This window comes from Mustelus asterias, chromosome 6 (genome assembly GCF_964213995.1).
Source record: "Mustelus asterias chromosome 6, sMusAst1.hap1.1, whole genome shotgun sequence".
Taxonomy (NCBI): domain Eukaryota; kingdom Metazoa; phylum Chordata; class Chondrichthyes; order Carcharhiniformes; family Triakidae; genus Mustelus; species Mustelus asterias.
In genome coordinates this window covers 1,454,131-1,479,434 of record NC_135806.1, presented here as the reverse complement: position 1 = coordinate 1,479,434, position 25,304 = coordinate 1,454,131, and the positions used below count along the sequence as shown (strand labels likewise).

Here is a 25,304-nt window from a genome sequence, read left to right as displayed (position 1 = left end):
ACGCCATAGAAAACATAAACGAGAGAAGAATCGAAAGTTTAGAAGTGCAGTCATCATACATTAAGATAAACTGTCAGTATATTGTAGGGGATTCGAGCCAATCCAAAGTATATACATTCTTGGATCTTGGAAGTAACATGGTTGTTCAAAAAGATTTTCATGAATATATTATTGATTCCTTCCTTTGGAATGAGAATCTTTTGAGAGGTGAAATGGAATTGCGAGCAATTTTAAAAAATTGCTTTTTAGGGACTATGATTTTATTTTGCAGCAGTGGCTGCTTATTGGTATTTGAAGTGATTATGACACTGGAATCAGAAAGGCTGATTCATTCTTTATTGAAACATCAGAAGTTTTCCTATCTCCCAATGACCTGTAAAATGTACCTTGCTAAATAGAAATCATAGCTTCCCACAATTTTATTCACTTATAAGGAGCAATCTCAATGGCTATCTAAAATTCTACCCATGTAAAGATGATTTTCAAAGATTCAAGTAGCAACATCAATGTTTTTGAGATTTATGAAAGAAAATTAATTGAGGTGGTAATAGAGAATGGTTTGGTATGGATTGTTATCCAATCTGGATGACTGTGCTGACTCAAGGATATTCCGAATTTCGGATTGGCATCACCATACTTCACAGTTCCGTGCCTCCTGCAATTGCCAGTAGTCTCATTTATATTTTCTTTACAAACGCACAGGAAGGAGTTCCAGGACCTACAGTGTCTGTACAAAGAAAGCATTGAACACGCAGCCCAGCAAGCTGACGTCATCCGGCAGCTACAGGCCCTCAACCTTGATACACAGAAGGTGCTGAGGAATCAGGAGGATGCCCATGCCTTGGAGACCAAGTCCTTTCAAAAGGTAAGTGGGACAATTCTTTTAAGTGAAACAAATTTTAAAAGGTTTAAAATTACAAGTTACTTTGACAAACCATGTGGTAGTTTTTCACTTTCCCGGCAAGGGGGTTAGTCTGGTGGAGTGGGTCACCTGGCTTGTTGTAGGACCTATGTCTGGCTTCCGTTCTCCTAATGACCTGCATGGGGCGGCACGGTGGCACAGTGGTTAGCACTGCTGCCTCACAGCACGAGGGACCAAGGTTCTCGGCTTGGGTCACTGGCTGTGTGGAGTTTGCACGTTCTGTTCTCCCCGTGTCTGCGTGGGTTTCCTCCAGATGCTCCGGTTTCCTCCCACAGTCTGAAAGACGTGCTGGTTAGGGTTCATTGACCTGAACAGGCGCAGGACTGTGGCGACTAGGGGAATTTCACAGTAATTTCATTGCAGTGTTAATGCAGCCTTACGTGTAACTAATAAATTTTTAACTTTTCCATTCACTTCGTAGTAAATTTACTCTAATCTGTTTACAAAATCAAGCAATTAAACTTTCAAATTGATAATTTTGTAAAAATACTATTTATCTATTAAATAGCTGACTTAAATGCTTATTTATTAATGCTGAATTAAATCATCATTTATTTGAGATCAGTCTGAGGATACGTTGTTTGTATCCCTTTAAGAAGAAAAGGTGAATGGTATTATTCGGCCGTGTAGTGGTTTTACTCGAAAGGGAATGAGTGATGTAGAGAAGTATGTAATAGCCTTCTCTCCAACTTCTCTAAAAGTTTCCAAAATTGCCTGAAGCAAAATCTTGAATCATCCAGACATTGGCAGGTTTGTATTTATGGGATTGTCCATGCACCATGGGCCAGGCTAACCTGGGGCAATGTTTCTAGGGAAACCTGTGGAGGGAATTCTACCTAAAATATTCTGAAATTGTACGGCCATTGTATAAAACATAGGCTCCAAGAGCAAAAACCTCATTCTTCTTCTCCAAATATCATAAAAAGTTGTTGCATGTTATATATTCTGTTACATATGATATGTTATATATATTATATACATGATATATTCTGTTTCATTGTTTTGCTTTCATTGAACTTTATTGTCGTAGTGACTTTAATAGCGATTAAAATTGAGCTAGGTGTATAATTGGTGTTGCGTCTGATCTTGCTAGTTTCTGATAGGTGGGATAGGACTAGGTGCTGGTGGTCGTGAAAGATGCTATATAAATGCAAGTTAATTTTTCTTTGATCTCCCATCTGTTAGTTAAAATAGAGTTGTGTGCCTGCACTCCCAGCGCTCTGCTTGCACTCCCAGCGCCCTGCCTGTGCTCCCAGCGCCCTGCCTGTGCTCCCAGCGCCCTGCCTGTGCTCCCAGCGCTCTGCCTGTGCTCCCAGCGCTCTGCTTGCACTCCCAGCGCCCTGCCTGTGCTCCCAGCGCCCTGCCTGTGCTCCCAGCGCTCTGCTTGCACTCCCAGCGCCCTGCCTGTGCTCCCAGCGCCCTGCCTGCGCTCCCGGCGCTCTGCCTGCGCTCCCAGCGCTCTGCCTGTGCTCCCAGCGCCCTGCCTGTGCTCCCAGCGCCCTGCCTGCGCTCCCAGCGCTCTGCCTGCGCTCCCAGCGCTCTGCCTGCGCTCCCAGCGCTCTGCCTGCGCTCCCAGCGCTCTGCCTGCGCTCCCAGCGCTCTGCCTGCGCTCCCAGCGCTCTGCCTGCGCTCCCAGCACTCTGCCTGCGCTCCCAGCGCTCTGCCTGCGCTCCCAGCGCTCTGCCTGCGCTCCCAGCACTCTGCCTGCACTCCCAGCGCCCTGCCTGCGCTCCCAGCGCTCTGCCTGCGCTCCCAGCGCTCTGCCTGCGCTCCCAGCGCTCTGCCTGCACTCCCAGCGCTCTGCCTGCGCTCCCAGCGCTCTGCCTGCGCTCCCAGCGCTCTGCCTGCGCTCCCAGCGCCCTGCCTGCGCTCCCAGCGCCCTACCTGCGTTCCCAGCACTCTGCTTGCACTCCCAGCGCTCTGCCTGCGTTCCCAGCGCTCTGCCTGCATTCCCAGCGCTCTGCCTGCGTTCCCAGCGCTCTGCCTGCGCTCCCAGCGCCCTGCCTGTGCTCCCAGCAGTCTGCCTGCACTCCCAGCGCCCTGCCTGCGCTCCCAGCGCCCTACCTGTGCTCCCAGCGCTCTGCCTGCGTTCCCAGTGCTCTGCCTGCGTTCCCAGCGCTCTGCCTGCGCTCCCAGCGCTCTGCCTGCGCTCCCAGCGCCCTGCCTGCGCTCCCAGCGCCCTGCCTGCGCTCCCAGCGCCGTTACCTGCGCTCCCAGCGCCGTTACCTGCGCTCCCAGCGCCGTTACCTGCGCTCCCAGTGCTCTACCTGTGCCCCCAGCAGTGTGTCTGTCCCTTTATCTTAGTGTTTAACCCACTGCCACTTCTCTTCCAAGAATGCGGACCCTGAAGAAGTACTGTTCTTCTCTCCAACAGAATTTCCGTCTGTCTCTTTTACCCTGTCACCTTCATTGCTTTCCATTTCTCTCCTGCTGTTTGAAATTTTGTCTGATCTTCCTTCTCTTCAGAGTCATCCATTCTCGAAATATTGGCTCTATTCTCCCTCCACAGATGCTTTCAGACCTGCTGCGATTTTCCAGCATTTACTGTTTTTCTGTTGGGTGCTGATCATTTCCCCCAGTACGGAATTATTTCATGTTATATTCTGCTGTGTCAATGTGAATATTCTCTTTGACTCTATTCTATGCTGATAATATGTATTTTTATGTCAGCACTACAACGAGCTGAACATGCGTTATGATGCATTAAAATCCAGTGAGGTACAGCACCAGCAAAGACACCTTTCTCTGACTGCCCAACTATATGAAAAGGAGCAACAAATAAACCAGCTTCTTGGAAAGCTACAACAAGCTTTCGATTCTAAACAAACTGCAACTTACAAGACTACTGCTAATAGTTTGGAGCAGGTAAGGTACTGGATAGTAACAGTTGTTTGTTCTATTGCAGCAAACTAAAATGATAATGGTGTAGAAGATTTCTTCCTGGAATGATGGGGGTGAATGGTGAGCTGGAGTTAGAAAATCAAGACCACCTGTCTTAGCTTCTGCACTTAGAACATAAGAACTAGGAGCAGGAGTAGGCCATCTGGCCCCTCGAGCCTGCTCCGTCATTCAATAAGATCATGGCTGATCTTTTCATGGACTCAGCTCCACTTACCCACCCGCTCACCGTAACCTTTAATTCCTTTACTGTTCAAAAATCTATCTTTGCCTTAAAAACATTCAATGAGGTTGCCTCAACTGCTTCACTGGGCAAGGAATTTCACAGATTTACAATCCTTTGGGTGGAGAAGTTCTTCCTCAACTCAGTCCTAAATCTGCTTCCCCTTATTTTGAGGCTGTGCCCCCTAGTTCTGGTTTCACCCACCAGTGAAAACAACCTCCCTGCTTCTAGCTTATCTATTCTCTTCATAATTTTATATATTTCTATAAGATTCCCCCCCTCATTCTTCTAAATTCTAATGAGTATGGTCTCACTCTACTCAGTCTCTTTGCGCCCCCTCCAGTGCCAATATCTCCTTTCTCAAGGAGACCAAAACTGTACACAGTACTCCAGGTGTGGCCTCACCCGCAGCTTATACAGCTGCAACATAACCTCGCTGTTTTTAAACGCCATCCCTCTAGCAATGAAGGACAAAATTCCATTTGCCTTCTTAATTATCTGCTGCAGCTGCAAACCAACTTTTTGTGATTCATGCACAAGGACACCCAGGTCCCTCTGCACTTGCTGTTACTGAGGGCCCCACACCAGTAGCTGTTTAACAAAACTCTACCATATATGTCTAGGAATACTAACTTGCCACCAACCTAATATTGAAAAGATCCAAAATTGTGACTTGTGCGGTTTTGAATGTACATGTTCAGGTTATTTCTTGAATTACTTCCAGGCAGGCAGAGATTTTCCAACTTGTTCATAAACTGTGACTCCAGATCCACAATAATGTGGTTGGCTCTAAACTGCCCTCTGAAATTATTTAGTAAGCCAATCAGTTCAAGGACAATTAGGGATTGGCAACCAATTCTGGCCTTGACAGTGATGGCAACATTCCGTGAAAGAATAAAAAAAATGCCCAGGTTGCCATCCTTCTTCAGCATATCTGATGTATCTCGATATGTATTTGGACAGCTCCGCATTCCAGTGCTCATATAGATTAGTTGTCCCTGCTGCTGAAATCTCAAAGTTCGCAGTGCAATGGTGCCATCAGAATCTCAGGGAAAATATGTAAACTTACTATTTAAAAATGCAAGCTTTCCGATTTGGTTGCTGGATTTGTGCGCATGACTAAACCGAAGAGTGAAGTTGAACCTTGCCAGTACTGTTGAAATATCTTTGCTGTGATGCAGTTGGACACTTGGTGGCCATTTTTACACACAACAAGGATCTACAAGCAGCAAGCAAATGAATGATTGAGGGGAGAATGTTGGGACACCAGGGGAACTTGTTGCTCTTTCCAAGGTAGGGCTATGGATCATTAACTTCACCTGAGGCATCAAAGCGATCCGATGAGACTTCAGTTTAACATTTTAGCCAGAGGGCTGTATCTCCCTCCATGCCAAACGAGGTTAGACTATGTGCTTGAATTTGGCATGAAATCTGACTTACCTATTGTCAAGCGGGGAGAGCTAGGAATGCCAAGTCCTGACAGGCCTCAGGTGTTTGCATGCATGCAGGGACCTAGAGTAGGCATGCGCAGCATAGCATTTGGATTACTCAATGCACCTGTGTGAAGAGAGGAATAGAAAATAGCATGAAAATTCCGTTCATGCGACACAGGAGAAGAGTCCTAGACAGGGAATAAGGAGAGATCCCAATGGGAGTCTCAGACCGGGAGAGGGAATAGGGAGAGATCCCAGTTAAAGAGAAACAGAGGTGCAGAGAAAAGTTCCAATCATAAAAAGAGCTGCAGTCGGCAGACTCTTAAGTAGTGAGGGCTCAGGTGAAGACCTGGAAATTGAAGAAGGCCAGAGCAGGTTGGTGATTCCGTCTTGCAGGCCAATGGGGTAAAGGCACTCCTTTGGAGCAATAGTGCTGTGCTTGACATGGCCGAAGATCTGAAGTTGTGCTTGTGAGTTGGTGCTGGAGTGCATGCTCAGCAATCCAGGGAACGGAGTGTCAGGAGATGAGATTGAAATAATCCGAGGTGTTCTGTCACTGAGTCAGTCTGAGTTGGAGCAATGTTGAAGAGAATTCTAACGCTAGATCTTTGAAGGTGAAGACTGTAGTCCCTCGTGAAAGAGACAATGTTTCAGTGAGATTGGTTGACTCAGTGCTCACTGACATCTGGATGGGTTGCTGAGAAACCCATGGGATCTGTCTTGGTTGCATTTGCTATTTATTGTGCAATTTAGTATGTCCAATCACAGTTTGCCTGTTAATTCACATATACCTCATGCTAATCCTGAACATTCAAGAGTATCTGATCGATATTGTGAATTGTTCTAACTTTCTGACCTAGTAAAATTTAGTAGTGAAGTTTATTTTGTTTGTTCAAAAGCCATGGAACCTTGTGCCTCTATTCTCTTAGGAAGTGTCTTAGATCTCAAACTTTGTCTACTTTAAACAGAAAGTTACTGGTCTCTAACTGGATCGTAACCAAAACCCTGAGGGGGGAGGTTCTGATTCAAGATCAGAACAAGATTTAAAGTGTGGATTGTACATACATCCATCTCATTCCAAGATGAGAGGACTACTAATGAGTCAAACCGACTTATTGACCAGAACCCCTTTTTGAATGGAGAGCAGAAACATTCTGTTCTCAATGTTTGAACCATTCAATTATCCTGTGAACATGTTTAAAGGGTTGCTGCAAGATCACTGTGAAAAAAGACAAACAAAAATAGTATGGTCTTCTGTGATAGCGCAAACCTCTTGAGAGTCTCAGTAATTGCCATGTAGATTTAATGAATACATGTCTTAATGAAATAGTTAGAATTTCCATACCTGTACTCATGCATGATTCCTATTGAAAATCCTTTATGTTTTTATGGGTGGGATAGAGGGCACGAATAGGGCATCATGCTTGATAAATATTTCATGCTGTTTACAGAAGAAGGTGTTTGAATGGTTGGTTATACTTGCTTTTTTGTTTTTCTTTAACCTGCCCACATCAAAGGTGATATCAATATGTAGCTATACCATTGTACAATGCACTTCCAATTACTAATTCATAGCATCTGACAGGATGAATGTATTTTGATCTAATTTAAAATTCTATTTCAACTTGACGGAACACTAATAATTTTAAATAGTTTGGTTGTTAGAATTGTTTCTTGTGCTTAAGTGTCAGTAGAGGTCGACATTCTCACCTGCCAACTATTCATGTGAGAGATATCATCGGTCTTCAAATGGGCAGCGAGGTTGCTCGGGAAGTGATATGGACGGGGTGTGCAGTTCCTACCAGTTGACCTCTGGAGTCACTCAGCACTAAGCCTCCAGCCTGTTATTCATTCTGCTAGCTGAAGGGACACATTTAAAGTGCATTGGGTTAAAGTGGATGAATAAAAGACGAAACTGGAGAAAAGAATTGTTACAAATGGAAGCAAAATATGTACCGAATTGATGTAGACCAGTGCAATCATAGAATCATAGAATTCTACAGTGCAGAAGGCGGCCATTTGGCCCATCGAGTCTGCACCGACCACAACCCCACCCAGGTCTTATTCCCATAACTCCACATAGCTACCTTGCTAATCCCCTGACACTATTTAGCATGGCCAATCAACCTAACCCGCACATCTTTGGACTGTGGGAGGAAACCGGAGCACCCGGAGGAAACCCACGCAGACACAGGGAGAATGTGCAAACTCCACACAGTCACCTGAGGCCGGAATTGAACCCAAGTCCCTGGCGCTGTGAGACAGCAGTGCTAACCACTGTGCCACCAATGTCAACCCTAGTTCTCCAGATGACATTTGATCATTCACTACCATATAGTGTGGTTGACACTGCATTGAGGAGCATTTTTTTGTTACATTTGCCTGGACAAATTTGATTCTCATGTTTATTTTATTTCGCCTAATTGAGAATGTGTGCTCCACGAAAGGTGGACCAGCAATTGGTTGGACCACTTTTCACATGTTTGGGAGAGCTGCCTAAACCAGATGTGAGGGTGTTCATTAGCAGATGCAGAGGATGTGGTGCCTGCTTTATGACACCGCTTTGAAATTGGGCTGTCCTGTGGTGCAAACAGTGGACCAGCTCCCTTCAGGAACTGCTGTGGTCTGGCAAGTAGTTGTCATCAGAAAGGTAGGTAAGTGGAGCCGGGGGAGCAGGACTGTCTCCCCTCCTCCTTTGGAGTGCTGCTCCTTCATCAGGACTCACCTGATGAAGGAGCAGTGCTCCGAAAGCTCGTGCTACCAAATAAACCTGTTGGACTTTAACCTGATGTTGTGAGACTTCTGTACTTACCCCAGTCCAACACCGACATCTCCACATCATCCCCTCTTCCTGGCTCCGTAGCACTTGGGAGAATCACTGTTACCCTGCTTGGCCACCTGCCCACTCACCTGAGATGTTGCAAAGAGGTGGGTGGATCAAGTTGTTGTGATCCTCAGGCTGGCTGGCTTGCTCTGGCAGGGGAAGCATGTACACCAACTGACACAGGCATGCTGCATCCCTCTATTTAAATTGCATCTGATGTAAACATTAGGTTTGAAAGTTTTCACTGCTGTGCTTATGTTTCTGGCTGCGTAGTTAGAGATTCCTGGCTCTGAATGTTGGTGACTTGCTGCCAAATAGTTGTTTACAAAGATATATAATAAAGCATGGAGGAGCTTAAAAGGATTTAATATTTTATTGTAGTCAATTCTTTGTGAATTGTTCATGGGTGTTACGTGTAATGAACAGTTGTCATTAAAAGAGAATGCATACTCTGTTGAAGTTCCATATTTTGCAGATCTAAAAATCAAAATGTCATAATTTCTTTTAAGTGATTAAAGCAGTTGTGAGATCGAAACATAGAAACATTGTAACTAGAAAGATGAATCGGCCATTCGGTCCTTTGAGCCTGCTCCGCCTATCACTTTGACCATGTCTGATCATCAAATTCAGTATCCGGATCCTGCCTTCCTCCTGCCTATTTACCGATATGTTGTGCCTGATCCTGATAATCATTATACCTCTGTGCATATTGTAAATTAAGATATTAATGTTGAAATCCATGGAAATTCCAGATAGGTTTCAGTGGAATCTTACACTTTCTTTCATTTAAAAAAAAGTCAGAGATATAATAGTTAATATTGAGAAAAATGTAAGTGTCACAGGAAATGGACAGTTGTGACATCTCATTGTTTGCAGTGAGGGAGGGTTTCAGCATGATGTCGCTAACTTACTGGCCCTGATTTTACCGGCATGGCAGTCCCGAAATCGGGGTGGGCGAGGCTTGCAGAACGGCATTCTCAGTTGGCCTCGGGCGCGATCTTACGAGTCTTAGGCGGGCGTGCCGGTAAAATTCCAGCCACTAACAACAAATACAATTCAAAAGACACTGCCATTCAATTACCTGGCACTTCATTGGGCAGCTGAAATTTTCAATGTGGGAGAGATAATTTTTTTTTGTGAGCCATTGTAAACCATTCATTAACATGCTGAGTGTAGAATGTGTGATTTAATAGAAAATTAATTTGTTCGTGGTAGGGGCAAAGGATCAGTCTTGGTTCAGCTGGAACAATGACCTTCTTTAATACTCACAAATCACTTCATTGATAGGAATCTGTCAACCTTTGCTAATTCACCTGATGAATATGCAGTTGGTGTGAATAGTGACACCTAGCAGAGAACATTCTCATTTCCCACCGAGTCACAAATGTGGTCAGGACCCAAAAGACAGTCTTTGCTCCTTTATAACACTTGGAGTTCAGCACCAGTAAAGATGTTAAATGTTAATGCAGCATAAAATCTCAGTGAATGTTATGACACATTCAGTGGTGGTAACTTTTGGTCACAATAGCTGTTGCAGATTCAAAGAGAAATTGAAAGCCTTGACAGTTAAGGTGAAGAAGTAGGCCATTTGGCTCCTCCAGCCATCTGGTCTGCCTAAACACATCCTGACCAATTCAGCATTGCTCTTCTCACGCTGACTCCCCCACCCCCCCCCCCCCCGCCACACCCCTCCCCTCCCCTCCCCTCCCCTTCCCCTCCCCCCCCCCCCCCCCCACACCCCTCCCCTCCCCTCCCCCAAGCCCCCAAATCTCAATGCCTGCATAAATCGGGCAGTGGACTATCACACCCCTAAATTCATCATTACTGGACTAGTTTCCCAATTTAAACATGCACAGCAATGTGCAATTTGGACCCCAATGGTTTCAAATTAGGGGAATGATGAAGATCTGGAGAGGTGAGTGGAGTTGGACGGAAATATCATTGCTATTTCATTGCCCGAGGAATATCAATTGCTGCAGGAGGGACTTTTCCCTCTTGGACAGAAGTCTGCAGCAGAGAACTGATGACCAATTTGATTGGCCGGCAGCTTTGTTGTCCCAGCACCGCCATTGGTGGCGTTGACCAGGAATGGGACCACAAGCAACCCTCAGCTTAATAAATCCCAGAGACAAGGACCAGCTAAGTGTGGGGTGGGGAGGGCAGGGTCACCTCACAGTGAGAAGGGGAAGTGAAACCTGGGGATGAGGGAGGAGGTGGGGGGAATTTTGATGACGAGGCTGGGGAGGGAAGGAACACCTGGAGCAGGCTAACCTGTCAAGCTTCCCTCCTGCCCTTGATTCAGCCCAATCATACTATCCCTACAGTGCAGATGGAGGCCATTTGGCCCATCGAGTCTGCACCAACAATAATCCCGCCCAGGCCCTATACCCGCAACCCCACGTATTTACCCTGCTAAACCCCTGACATGAAGGGGCAATATAGCATGGCCAATCCACCTAATCTCTTTGGAATTAATAATGTCCCTATATAAATATTTAGGATGAATGCTGAAACACCTGCTGCCATTGTCTGCTGGCCTTCTAACTGTGCTTAAATGCACTGCTGGTTCTTCAGCTTTATTTCACTGCTCGGTCCTAGACAACAATCCACTTTTCCTCTGTGCCAAAGTGTGATTTTCCACTGCTTTAGGATCTTAGGAACAGGAGGAGGCCATTTAGCCTCACGAGCCTGTTTTGCCGTTCAGTAAGATGATGATTGATTGATGACTGAGCTCCATGTACTCGCCTTTGCTCCATATTGCTTAACATCTTCAGAAAAGATAAATCTCTCCACCTCAGATTTAAAATTAACAACTGACCCAGCATCATTTACTGTTTGTGCAAATGAGTTCCAACTTCTACCATCCTTTGTGTGCAGTGACCTTCAGTGTCTGTACTCTCTGCTGGGTTGCTGGATTCCAATCTGTGATCAGCTGCTGTGTCCTCAGTTTCTGCTCCTTTGCCAGGGAATTTCTCACCACACACTGAACCAGTTCTGGTTTGTTTCTGTTCATTTCCATTCTGCTCTTAAATCTGCTCCACTGCTGCTTTCCACTTCACCTTTTTCCTTTATCCCTCTGCTAGTATGTGCAGAACTAATCACAGATTAGTGGGCCACCTTTTTTAACCAATACAGTTTTGTAGGTACACCCACAGTGCTGTTAGGAAGGGAGTTCCCAATGACGGAGAAGGAACAGTGATATATTTCCAAGTCAAGATCGGGTGTGACTTGGAGGGCAACTTGCGGGTGTTGGTGTTCCCAAACATCTGCTACTCCTCTCCCTCTAGCTGATAGAAGATGCTGTCGAAGGCGCCTTCATGAATGCTGCAGTGCATCTTGTAGATGGCACACATTGGTGGTGGAAGAAGTGAATGTTGAAGGTAGTGGATAGGGGGCCAGTCAAACGGGCTATTTTGTCCTCAATGGTGTTGAGCTTCTTGAGTGCAGTTGGAGCTGTACCCATCCAGGCAAGTGGAGAGTATTCCATCACATTCGATCAGACTCCTGACTTGTACCATGACAGACTTTGGGGAATCAGGAGATGAGTTACTCCCTGCAGAATTCCCAGTCTCTGACCTGCTTTAGTAGCCGCAGTATTGATATGGTTAGTCCAGCTAAGTTTCTGGTTAATGGTAACTACCCGGATGTTGATGGTGGGGGATTCAACTATGATAATACTGATCTAATTGTAACCTCAATCCCACATTCCTGCCTCGCCCTAATAACCTTTCACCCGCTTGTATATCAAGAATCTATCTATCTCTGCCTTATATTCAAAGTCTCTGCATCCACTGCCTTTTGAGGAAGAGAGTTCCAAAGATTCACGAACCTTTGAGAGAAAAAATATTCTTACCTCTGTTTTAAGTGAGCAGGCCCTTATTTTCAAACAGTGACCCCGAGTTCTCGATTTTCCAGCAAGGGGAAACATCCTCTCCCAGTCCACCCTGTCAAGAACTCTCAGGATTTCAAAAGTTTCATTCATGTTGCCTCTAAATTCCAGTGCATACAAGCTTAGCCTGTCCAGCCTCTCATCATAAGACAACCTATCTCAAATAAGGAGACCAATACTGTATATAGTACTGCTGATGTGGTCTCACCAATGCCCTATAGAACTGAAACGTTGAGATAAAATTCCCAGAATTCCCTGCTGAATACCATCCCAGCAAGTGATGTCAGGCAAAGGATTGAGCAATTTAACAAAAGGCCAGCTGCCACGTCCTCATGTATGGGTGGCCAATAAATACGCTTTTGCCAGCTCCACCCATATCCTGAGAACAACATATTAAAAATGTCAGATTAAAGAGAAATATATTCCAGTGGATTGCAATGTGTATCTGTTGCTGATTTGATAAATTACTCACAATGTTAATGGCTCTAAATAACAGATTTGAAGTGAGTTCCTTTAGGAAAATGTCAGAGTTTAATTTCCTCATTTTCCTTAACCAGGGTGTCCAAGAGTAACCAAGCCATGCTTATTAGGAAGGCCCAGGATCAATCCTCAATTGACAATTGAGTCTTCAGCATTGTTATCTTTACGATAGTGATACTGACAATTTTCCTGCCCTGATGTTCATGCTGTATGACCTTTTCGATTTTCAAGTTTGTTGGTTGAGGTGTGAAAAATTGTAGTTTTTAAAAATTAAAAAACTAATTTTCAAACCAAAAAGTATATAACAATGAATGCCCTTGGGTAAATTAGCATAAGGGTGAAGGTTCTTCCAAAATGGGATTTAACTGAATGCTGGAAATAACTTTCCTTTTTTTCTCTTGATGTTGTTTAAAATGTGTTACATCCTTTTCCAATTAATTTCCTGATTCTAATGACCTCAAAGTACAAAGTTTATCCATAATGAGTTGTGATTAAATCTTACTCAAACCGTGTACTTCAAGGTTCTCTGTAGCTTTTAAAAAGCTTTTTGACATGTAGCATGTTACTGTCCGTATAAGGCTATAATAATGAACAATTTTATTTTTTAACTTTAATTTTAAATTGGTATTCGATTATGCAACTTTAAAGGATGAAAATGATTGGATGTATTAAGAATTCAAACTATTGATAGAAAGCTGAGAGAGGAAAGTGATTTTAATAAGGTGTGAAGAGCTCTCTCTCTCACTGCCATTGACATGGACATCAGGCATTTGAAGTTTTAAATATAGATGCAATTGCTGATATAATTCCTTTGCATATAGAAGAGCTATATTCTTAGCTGAACGGAGTTTAGGATAATTGTTTAGGATAATTATAGCATTATTGTTTGTTGAAAGTGAATTTTACAAGAACATTCTGTGCTTTTTTTTAGTAAATTTCTGTCATTGGTGATTGGTGATTTCTCAGTAGATTGGTGCAAGAATTTCTTTTAGAATTTTTCCAGTGTTTATTAACTGCAGTACATTGTGAGGAAATATCTTTGCTGGGGAGTGACTGATTCTATGTTCCACTGCGCTGCTCATCAGCAGAACCCAAGACAATATGTTGCAGTCCAGCATTTCAAATAGATGAATAAAATCTGAATTAACTAAATCTGCTTTTTATGGCTCAAGTGGTTTCATTAGACTTGAGCACTCTGCTACAGTTCTTTAATGAATGCGTGCCATATGCTTTAAATGTTCTGGTCAATAGCTGATAAAAAAAATGCAGTATAATAAAGCCAGGAGAAAAGAAGATGTCCTTGTGATAGGCCTCTGTCAAAGGAGTTGCTTTAAATTCAGTAACTACTATCTAGACAATATGGCTTGCAATTTATGACCCAAAGGTAGTCATACATTATTGGAATATAGCCTACTGAGCTTCACATTACACAGATGTGAAGCCCTGATTATAGTTGCTTCATAATTAACAGTGATCAGATTTGTTTTGTGGCATAAACGGTGCATGTGTAGAACATTAACCATGGCGCACACTCATTCAAATTCAGCTCAAGGGCTCCGTGGCAGACGGGTCACGAGCTTCAGGGAGTAGAAGCACCAGCTCCTCCATATGTTCTTGCTGCATCTTACTACAACTACGAGTGCAAGATAAGTTCCCAAAAGAACCAAATCGTGTTCTGTAATTACAGCACCACTTTCTGCAGGATAGAAATGAGGAAAAGCTGAAACACTCCCTCATCAGATAATTTGTAAATTACTTTACATGGCGGATGCCTAACTCAGTTGGTTTCAACTGCTGAAATTATAAATAATTGTAACAGATGTGGCAATATGGCTGGCCTCCAATAAATGAGACCCTTGATAATATAGCCGACCCTTTGACAGGCCAATTTAATAAAATGTGAACAAAATCTTCTTACTAATAATTTATCATCCTGTTTCCCTATTGGACAAACTTAATTACCCTAGCAGTTAACAAGGTCACACCCAGATGCCAACCTCTGCTACAGTTTTGATAATACAATCAGCAATTGAGGGGCGATGAAAGCTTTGTTGTTTTTTCATTACCTGGCTACAGATAAGCACAGGTGGCTGAGCTTTGCTTGTCAGTTCTTAATAATTATAGACCATTACGGAATGCATAGTTAGCACATTGAAGAGTGCACATTAGCATTTTTTTTATATGACTGAGGTGTGCTAACTTATCAGGGAGTATATCCCGTGTGACGACGGAACTTGTGCTGTGTTCTATCCTGTGCTGGAAATGGTATGCTGATTCAAGGCAGAGTGGGACTTTTGTTTTGGGTTGATCTCCTCTGATTTGACATTGCAAAGGTTAATACTACATTCAAACACAGCAAACCATTTCATTGCTCTAAACATTTAATATTGAATTTTGACAAGCGCATTTCAGCACAGAATGCAGAACACAATGATTTTGTTTTAGTGATTGGAATTTTGCATCTGTACAAAAGGTAATTCCTTCACTGGGGGTCCTTTTATTCAATTTACCTAGAGACAGTAAGGGTAGATGCATGTCTATCTTTTTGTGCATGTTTAATAGCCGTCTAAGCAAATAAGTGAATTGGCTTGGTGCAGTCTAAATTTCTGAATAGCCCAGGGGGGAGGGGGTGGTTTTGGTTCCTCTTCTTTGACCATATTGGCTGTATTACCTGCACCATGATAGACAAATTGTGACCTGTACAATGGATGGAAGCAAACTGAAGCTTTAATTGTTTGCAGCTCTGAAACCAAGTCCATATAGAGCAGTAAAATGGATACTGCCTTTTTATAGAGCAAACAGTGATATGTTATACCCTCAAAATATCAGGATTGGGTCTCAGCCCTGTGTTAATTTCATAAGGGACTACTTGTGGGCGTTTCAATTGAAGATGAGGTCAGTGCCTTCAAGGTATACATAAACCGCTGCAAATTAAAATGGACCCAACATCATCATAACTATATATGAGCTGATAAATTCAGACCTTGGTGTTGTAAGTAACATTTTAATTGATAATCGGTATTGTCACCCTTACACTGACTGTTTATCATGCTTAATATCAAAACAGATTTAATCAGTTCAGTGCTGAAATAAGAGGCTCATATGTAGAGAAAAATAAACGGGGTAAAATTAGAAAAGTTAATGATTACATCTCGGCAAAAAAGCTATTTTGCAAATAGAATTTTGACATATGGCATAGTTACACACTACTAGCTATTCCTTCATATAATTGACTCTCCTGTAACTCTAATAACATTTATTGGAGGCGAAGGTGATCTAGTTTAGGGTGAAAACATCATTTAGAGACCTGGGATTTTATTTGCATGAAATTCCTCAGCTTGCAGCTCTGTAGCCAAGGAAAAGAAATCGAGCATTGAAACTTTTGTGATCAGAGATGTGCAATAGATTTTACAGTCACTTCGGCTACTAGCCTTCACTGATATAGGATCAGACCTCCAAAGCTTTGTTTTAGTTTGTACACATATAACCTCATTGTGTGTTAAAGGAAGTCACATACTTCTCATGCGTGCAAATTTGAGGTGTTACCCCTTGATGATTGGCAGTTGAAATGGTCAAAAAACAGTGAAGAATTTTACTCCACACTGAAAATAATTGATCGACCTTTCTTGGGTAATGATGTTAAGATCTATGGAACCAAGGCATAGAACATAGAACATAGAACATAGAACATTACAGCGCAGAACAGGCCCTTCGGCCCACGATGTTGCACCGACCAGTTAAAAAAAAAAACAAAAACTGTGACCCTCCAACCTAAACCAATTTCTTTTCGTCCATGAACCTATCTACGGATCTCTTAAACGCCCCCAAACTAGGCGCATTTACTACTGATGCTGGCAGGGCATTCCAATCCCTCACCACCCTCTGGGTAAAGAACCTACCCCTGACATCGGTTCTATAACTACCCCCCCTCAATTTAAAGCCATGCCCCCTCGTGCTGGATTTCTCCATCAGAGGAAAAAGGCTATCACTATCCACCCTATCTAAACCTCTAATCATCTTATATGTTTCAATAAGATCCCCTCTTAGCCGCCGCCTTTCCAGCGAAAACAATCCCAAATCCCTCAGCCTCTCCTCATAGGATCTCCCCTCCATACCAGGCAACATCCTGGTAAACCTCCTCTGCACCCTCTCCAAAGCCTCCACATCCTTCCTGTAATGTGGGGACCAGAACTGCACACAGTACTCCAAGTGCGGCCGCACCAGAGTTGTGTACAGTTGCAACATAACGCTACGACTCCTAAATTCAATCCCCCTACCAATAAACGCCAAGACACCATATGCCTTCTTAACAACCTTATCTACTTGATTCCCAACTTTCAGGGATCTATGCACACATACACCTAGATCCCTCTGCTCCTCCACACTATTCAAAGTCCTCCCGTTAGCCCTATACTCAACACATCTGTTATTCCTACCAAAGTGAATTACCTCACACTTCTCCGCATTAAACTCCATCCGCCACCTCTCGGCCCAACTTTGCAACCTGTCTAAGTCTTCCTGCAAACTACGACACCCTTCCTCACTGTCTACCACACCACCGACTTTGGTGTCATCAGCAAATTTGCTAATCCACCCAACTATACCCTCATCCAGATCATTAATAAATATTACAAACAGCAGTGGCCCCAAAACAGATCCCTGAGGTACACCACTTGTAACCGCACTCCATGATGAATATTTACTATCAACCACCACCCTCTGTTTCCTATCCGCTAGCCAATTCCTGATCCAATTTCCTAGATCACCCCCAATCCCATACATCTGCATTTTCTGCAGAAGCCTACCATGGTGAACCTTATCAAACGCCTTACTAAAATCCATATATACCACGTCCACTGCCTTGCCCCCATCCACCTCCTTGGTCACTTTCTCAAAAAACTCAATAAGGTTAGTAAGGCACGACCTACCTGCCACAAAACCATGCTGACTATCACCTATCAATTCATTACTCTCCAAATAACTATAAATCCTATCCCTTATAATTTTTTCCAACATCTTGCCGACAACAGAAGTGAGACTCACCGGTCTATAATTCCCGGGGAAGTCTCTGTTCCCCTTCTTAAACAATGGGACAACATTCGCTAACCCAGGCAGGTTGATGGATTTAAGATTCGGATCAACCATGATCTAATTGAATGGCAGAACAAGATCGAGAGATAGAATGGCCCCTTGTACCTCTGCTCCTAATCATCGGTTTTATTCTTTATATGTACTTTACCGTTCGAGTTTTCTTTCCTTTTCTTTCTTTGTTGGTGTGGTCATCGCTAGTAAGGCCAGAATTTGTTGTCTATCCCTAATTGCCCTTGAACTGAGTGACTTGCTAGACCATTTCAATGGCAGTTAAGTTCACATGTACGCCAGATCAGGCAAAGATGGTAGATTTCCCTCCCTAAAGGATATTAGTGAACTGGATGGATTTTTCTGGCAATTGGTGGCAGTTGTCATGGTCACCATTATGAAAACTAGCTTTCAATTCCAGATTTTATTAATTGAAATTAAATTTGATCAGTTGCTGTGGTGGGATTTGAACCTGTGTCCCAAGAGCATTAAAAGAGCATTAATTAGCCCGGGTCTCTCGATTACTAGCCCAGTGACATTACCACTTCGCCCACAGTCTCCCCATTAGAGCTAAATTAGACATATCTACCTTTAAAAATTGGAAAACCAAAGAAAAATGAACATTCCTCTTAAAAAAGTTGCTTGGAATGTTTTATGCTTAATAAATGCTTCAGAAGTTTTTGGTTTGCCCTCTGCTAAATTGACTCACCAATTAAAGAGATGAATCAATTTAGATATTGAAGTGTCAGTTTTGGATATGGATCTGCCTCAGTTTTATCCTGTTCTGTATCTCTGAATCAGGAAGCATTTATTGTGAATGTATCCATTGGTTTGGAGTATGTGGAAGACCACAAGAGAACAATGTAGTAAAAAATAATTCTAAATCATGTCGTGGGCTGTCTTTTTAAAAAAAACTGTCGCTAAGACAAATTGCTTTTTTGAAAAAACAATCTACGTAGTGAAATATTTGTTTGGATTTTCTTTGATCCATTCTTCCTCCCATTTTGATTTTAACTGATTGGTATAATCTGATTTTGGCAGTAAATTATATAATATCTCATGTCCTGTTTCTGTATCCTGGTATATATCCAAAATGATTTGAATGGCCTGGTCAGTGAAATCCCTTTATTTTGTTCAACCAGCAGACGCAGCATGATTCCTCCAGTGATTTAAAATACCTAGTTACTACTCAGAGAGCTGAGATAAAGTTATTGAAGGAGAACCTGAAAGAAACAAGTGGAAAATTAATGGAACGTGTTGCTGATGACAAACAACTGGAACTAAAGTTTGCTGTTCGAGAACAAAAAAGGCAGAAGGTATCTTTTATATTATTACATTCTGCAGTGGTCCACTGCCAGGGTATTCCGAAGTACAATTTATAGATCTCGAATTCGGAAAATTATTATTTGCTGCTGAGCAGTGTGTGAATTTTACCGCTGCAGACTTTTTCATTGCTTTAATGTGCTGTGGGTGTGTTTCCCATTGCTAGTCACAAAAACCAATAAGTCTTGTTTAAATTATGGGGGATGGGCAATAAATGCTGGCCAGCCAGTGATGCCCATGTCCCACGAATGAATAAAAAAAATGTCAGTTTAGGGAAGATTGCAGAGGTTCAACTTTTTCACACAGATTAGATCATTTGACATATTTTGTGAGGCTTGTATATTGCAGCAATATTCATGAACTTTATGCCATGAAAAAGCAGCTATTTTATCTACTGTAGAAGGCCTGAGACTAATTATAGTTTGACATTATCTATTATATTATTCATTGGGGGACAGACTTGGTTTCTGGGAATAATTAGCAGATTTTACTCAACTGATCTGCCCTCTGTGTTCCAATGGTTACTTTGTGCAACAGAAAAGATTTGTTCCTACTGTTCCTGTAATAAACGCTTTCTGCAATATTGTACATAATAGTATGGAAAGACATTGGCAGTTATTAATAGCTAAGAAAGAATATGACATTACTAAATCAGTGTCCTGTTATTTTGCATGACATCTCAATTTATCCATTCAGTTTTGTGACTACTTGCACAGACACATCGAAGCAGTATAAATATAGGGAGAATCATAGAATCATAGTATCCTTACAGTGCAGAAAGAGGCCATTCGGTCCATCAGGTCTGCAGCGATTCTCCAAAAGTGCATCCCACCCAGGCCCTCCCCTCTGCCCTATCGCTGTAACTCCATGTATTTACTACGGCTAATCCACCTAACCTCCCCATCTTTGGGCACTAAGGGGCAATTTAGCAGACATGGGGAGAACATGCAAACTCAACACAAACAGTCATCCAAGGCTGGAATTGAACCGGGTCCCTGTGAGGCAGTGGTGCTAACCGCTGTGCCACTTTGCCGTCCATAATCCAACTAAAAACGAAATCCAGCTAAACTGGTGCACAGCTCTGCATACGTGCAAACAGGGTTGGTGAATCCTCATTATAAGTCCAATATAAGACTTACATTTATATAGTGCCTTAGAAGACCTCAGCATGTCCCCAAAGTGCTTTGTATCCAATCAGGTATTTTCGAAATTTTGTCACCGTTGTAATGTAAGAAATACAGTCGCCAATTAATGCACAGCAAGTTCCCAAAAGCAAAAATGTGACAATGACTCAGCCTATCTATTTTTTATTGATGTTACTCAAGGGATAAATATCGTCCAGAACACTACTCTTCCTAGATAGTACCATGGATCATTTACATCTATCTGAGAAGGCAGGTGGGACCTCAATTTAATGTCTCACCTGAAAGAGATTGCATCTCAGACTGGAGTGTCAGCATAGACTTTGTGCTCAGGCCTCTGGATTGTGAATCCACAACCTTTCCAGTTCTGAGGCAGGAGCGCTGCTACTGAGACTGGGCTAACACAAATGTTTCAGTGTAGAAATCCTATTGCCATGTACCCTGTATGAAACGTATTCTGCTTGGGAATACAAACATGAAACAGTTTGCTTTGATATAACGAGAAATAAAATATTGGAGTTGTTCTGTAATTCAGTGTTATGTTGCAATTAACCAAACCTTGATCCTGCTGGAAGCTGAATTACATAGCAAGTGAGAAAACTAATACAAGCTGAAAAACCCTTCCAGAGGAAGTTGATGCAGCCTCAGAAGCTGTAAACTCAGTAATAACGTTGATTACGCTGCCAGGATACATGAGAACAAGTGGTTACATGGGCTTTATAATTTAAAAAATACATTTAACCAACATTTCCGCACTTGAATTTAGAAGGGGTGAAAGATATACAAGTGTATGGAGAATTTGCAAGACCACAAAAAGCTTAAAGGGAAGTACAAATTTGAAGACATAAAATATGTTTTGCAATAGCTCTCTTCAGGAAATGTTAAGGTTTGACATTTTATTTGCTTTATTTTGGAATATTTGATAGATGTGGGATGATTTTATCATTTCCGAGGATATTTGTGCAAAGGCTTCCCCTTTGTTATTATTTCTTTGCCTATTTTATTACTACTTTACCATTAGCAGCAGATAATCATCGTTAGAAATAGAAATGTTTTATTGTAGCACCAATCACTTGAAAACTGCACTTAAGAAAAATTTCCAGGAGTCTAAAAACAGCTTTGGGTACTTTCTTTCATTAGAAGGTTTTAATTTTTCCTTTTATAAATGTCTATCTATGCAGGAGTTTTAGAAAAATGTTTTCCCCACTTTTGACTTTTTTGATGTAACAACAATTGCTCAACCAGTAGATTATGGGTGGGATTCTGCCAAAAAAATTCGAAGTGTCGAATTTGTGTAAAAACTGGAGTAAATTCCGCTATTTATTTTCACCTACTGCCCCAGTGAAGCTGAGAGAAGTGTCGCTCCAGCACCACATTCTCCCTCTTGTTGAAGCTCCAATGTTGAGAACCTCCAGACATTTGCTGGGGCCAGCGACTTCACATGAGGGAGTTTCAGATCAACAGCATCAAAACCCTGCAAACTTTATCCTCTTTTGTATGATGCTTGCCCTCCACAACACATTTCTGTAGACACCCTATCTGTTTATCGAGTGCATGTGTGTGTGCAGGAGAGTGAGAGTAGCCGGTGCCTGTTACTCGTTATAACAACATTCTGTGGTATTAGTCTTTATGTAGAGTGTCTTCCTTGAAGCCTGGTTCAAGTCTCTGTTATTCTGGGTCTAACAACAGCAAAGTTTTCCAGTCATGGGGTGGGAGCCTGAGGGGTAGCTCAAAGAGTAATGAATGGGCAGGCGGAGTCAGTGTGAGGGAGTATAATGAAGTCCAAATCGGGGTTGTATTGCATATATGTGAATGCACAAAGTATAATAAATAAGATTGGTGAGTTACAGACCCAGAGTTCCATGTGGAATTATGATGTGGCGCTAACTGGGTCAAGGAGGGCCAGAACTGGTTGCTCAATATTCCTGGGTATGAGGTGTTCAGAAAAGATAGGGAAAGGAAGGAGTGGAGGATGGTTGATGGTATTGGTCTAGAAGAGCATTGCAGTGCTGGAGAAAGAGGATGTCCCAAAGCCAAGGAACAATAAGCGTGCAGTCACATTGCTCAGTGTGATCTATAGACCACAAACTAGTGGGAAGGATGTAAAGGATTGCTCAGTGTGATCTATAACTAGTGGGAAGGATGTAGAGGTGCAAATCATAGAATCCCTACAGTACAGAAGGAGGCCATTTGGCCCATCATGTCTGTACCAACCACAATCCCACCCAGGTCCTATCCCCGTACGCCACATATTCACCTTGCTAATCCCCCTGACACTAGGGTCAATTTAGCATGGCCAATCAACCTAACCCGCACATCTTTGGAGTCTGGGAGGAAACGGGAGCACCCGGAGGAAACCCATGCAGAGACGGGGAGAACGTGTAAACTCGACACAGACAGTGATCCAAGCCCGGAATTGAACCTGGGTCCCTGGCGCCATGAGGCAGCAGTGCTAATCGCTGTGCCACCATGCCGCCCAAATCTGCAGGGAAACTTCAGAAAGATGCAAATATTACAGAGTAGTTATAACGGGGGACTTATTACCTGAATATAGACTGGGATAGAGATAGTGTAGAGGGCAGAGGGATGTAAGTGTTCCTAAATTTGGTTCAGGAGAATTTTCTACAGCAGAATGTGTCCAGTCCAACAAGAAAGGATGCACTGCTGGACCTGGTTCTTGGAAATGTGGTGGGGGAACATTTAGGAGACAGTTATTGTATCACAAGTTTTAGGATAATGATAGCAAAGGACAATGTTAAATTCAGAGTAAGAGTAATGAACTTGGGAAGAGCTGACTTCAATGGGACAAGAAAGGAGCTAGGCTAGATCAACTGGAACCAAAGGTTGGTGTAAAAAAACCGTAGTTGAACAATGGCTAACTTCAAAAAAGAAATGGTTCAGGCATAATTAAGGTGCATTCTCTTTGAAGGGGAAAGGTAGGGCAAAGAAACGCAAAGCTCCTTGGATGAAAAATAAGATAGAAATTAAGTCAAAGAAGAAAAAATGACGGGTGTCAGGTAAAAAATACAATTGAAAACCAGGCTGAATGCAGACGGCTCAAAGGGGAGGTAAAGAAGCAAATAAGCAAAGTGAAGAGGGATTATGAGAAAATATGGCATCCAACATAAAGAGGAATCCCAAAAGAATAGGCGCATAAATAGCAAAGCGGTGGTAAGAGGAGGTGTAGGGCCGATTAGGAACCAATTAGAGGGATTTACACATGGGGGCAGGGGCATGGGGAGGTTTACTTTGCATCTGTCTTTACCAAGGAAGCAGACGCTACCAAGTCATGGTGACAGAGGAGGAAGCTCTGTCACCAGAAGGGATCTAAATTGATGAGGAGGAGGTATTGAATAGACGGTCAGTACTGAAAGTTGACAAGGCACCGGGACTGGATAAGATGCATCCAAGGAAGTGAGAAAGAAATTGCAGGAGTGTTGGCTATAATCGTCCCTGGACTCAGGGGAGGAGGACTGGAGAATTGCAAATGTTACGCTTGTAAAAAGGCTTGTAAGGATAAGCTCAGCAATCTCAGACCAGTCAGTTTAACTCCAGTGCTAGGGAAGCTTCTGGAAACAATTATTCGGGATAGAATTGACAAGGAATTCACAAGGAAAAATGAGTTGATTCGGAAGAGGCAGCATGGACTCCTTGAAGGAAAATTTTGTTTCATGGAGTCTTTTGAAGAGGTAATAGAAAGGGTCAATGAGAGTGATACCAGTGATGTGGTGTGCGTGGCAGGACAGATGGAGAGAGCAGTTGATAAAGCGTATAGTATTCTGGGCTTTGTAAATTGGGGCATAGAGTACCAGAGCAAGGAGATAATGCTAAACTTGTACAAGACAGTAGTTAGATCTCAACTGGAAAATTGTGTACAGTTCTGGGTGCCACACTACAGGAAGTGTGTGAATGCATTGGAGAGAGTGCAGAAGAGGTTTACAAGAATGGTTCCAGGGATGAAAAACTTCAGTTGTGAAGATAGATGAGGAAGGTTAGGACTGTCATCCTTGGAGAGATGAAGGCTAAGAGGAGATTTAATAGAGGTATTCAAAATCATGAGGGGCGCTGGACAGAGTAGATAAGGAGAAACTGTTCCTGCTCATAACAGAATCGAGAACGAGAGGGCACAAATTCAAAGTGATTTGCAAAAGAAGCAAATGTGATGTGAGAAAAAACTTTTTCACACAGTGAGTGGTTTGGAATGCACTGCCTGGAAGTGTGGTTGAAGCACTTTCAATCAAGGCATTCAAGAGGGCATGAGGTGATTGTTTAATGTGAAGGCGAACAGGGAAAAGGCACTAAGTCATAATGCTCATTTCGGGAGCCGGTGTAGACACAATGGGCCGAATGGCCTCCTTTTGCAGTGTAACAATTCTGTGATTGTGCAAAATAATTGGTTATTTTAGTGAGTGAATTAAATTTTTAAACGAATGGTTTGATTTGCGGAGTAGTGGGCCGTGATAAACTGTGCACTCCCCCCCATCACAGTTGTAACACTGACAATGCCATTTGTGTATGCAAACGCAAAGGAATAGATTTTCCTCCAGAAATAATAATGTGGCTAATGGTGTTCAACTTCATTTATGTGCAACAAATACAGCAATTTCAGATTTGTAATTAAACACAAATTGAAAGGTTTCTATCTGCGATGCACTGCTCTGTGAGAATGATATCTCACTGTCTGGCTCACCATTATAAACATTGAATGGAGCAGATTCACTGTATTTCCTCAGTAGATGTGAACAAAATTTGGCACATCACTCAGTCTTGTTTATTCCGATCTAAATGCCATGTTTTACCATGTTTAACAATGTTATAAATATGTGCCAATCTTTTTTTATTTTGTTCACTGGCCCTTGAACTAAGTGGTATTTAAGATTCAACCATATTGCTGTGTATCTGGAGTCACACTTAGGCCAGACCAGGTAAGGACAGCAGACAGTAGTGAACCAGGTGGGTCTTTATGACAATCAACTTGTTAGACTTTTAGTTCCAGATTTATTTTATTGAATTCAAATTTCAACATCTACTGTGGTGGGATTTGAACCCGAGTCCCCAGAGCATTACCCGGAGTACAATTCCTTCAAGTTT

At 42.6% G+C, this 25,304-nt stretch overlaps 1 protein-coding gene across 1 annotated transcript in view; it reads left to right on the top strand.

Moving 5' to 3' along the window:
• The window catches only part of cntln (centlein, centrosomal protein), a 420,736-nt gene that overhangs the window by 119,333 nt on the left and 276,099 nt on the right, over window positions 1–25,304 (top strand). The window contains exons 8-10 of the mRNA XM_078215313.1: window positions 703–865; window positions 3,593–3,787; window positions 18,891–19,064. Of these exons, the coding sequence (XP_078071439.1) occupies window positions 703–865; window positions 3,593–3,787; window positions 18,891–19,064 (532 nt within the window). The remainder of the gene's footprint in view (window positions 1–702; window positions 866–3,592; window positions 3,788–18,890; window positions 19,065–25,304) is intronic.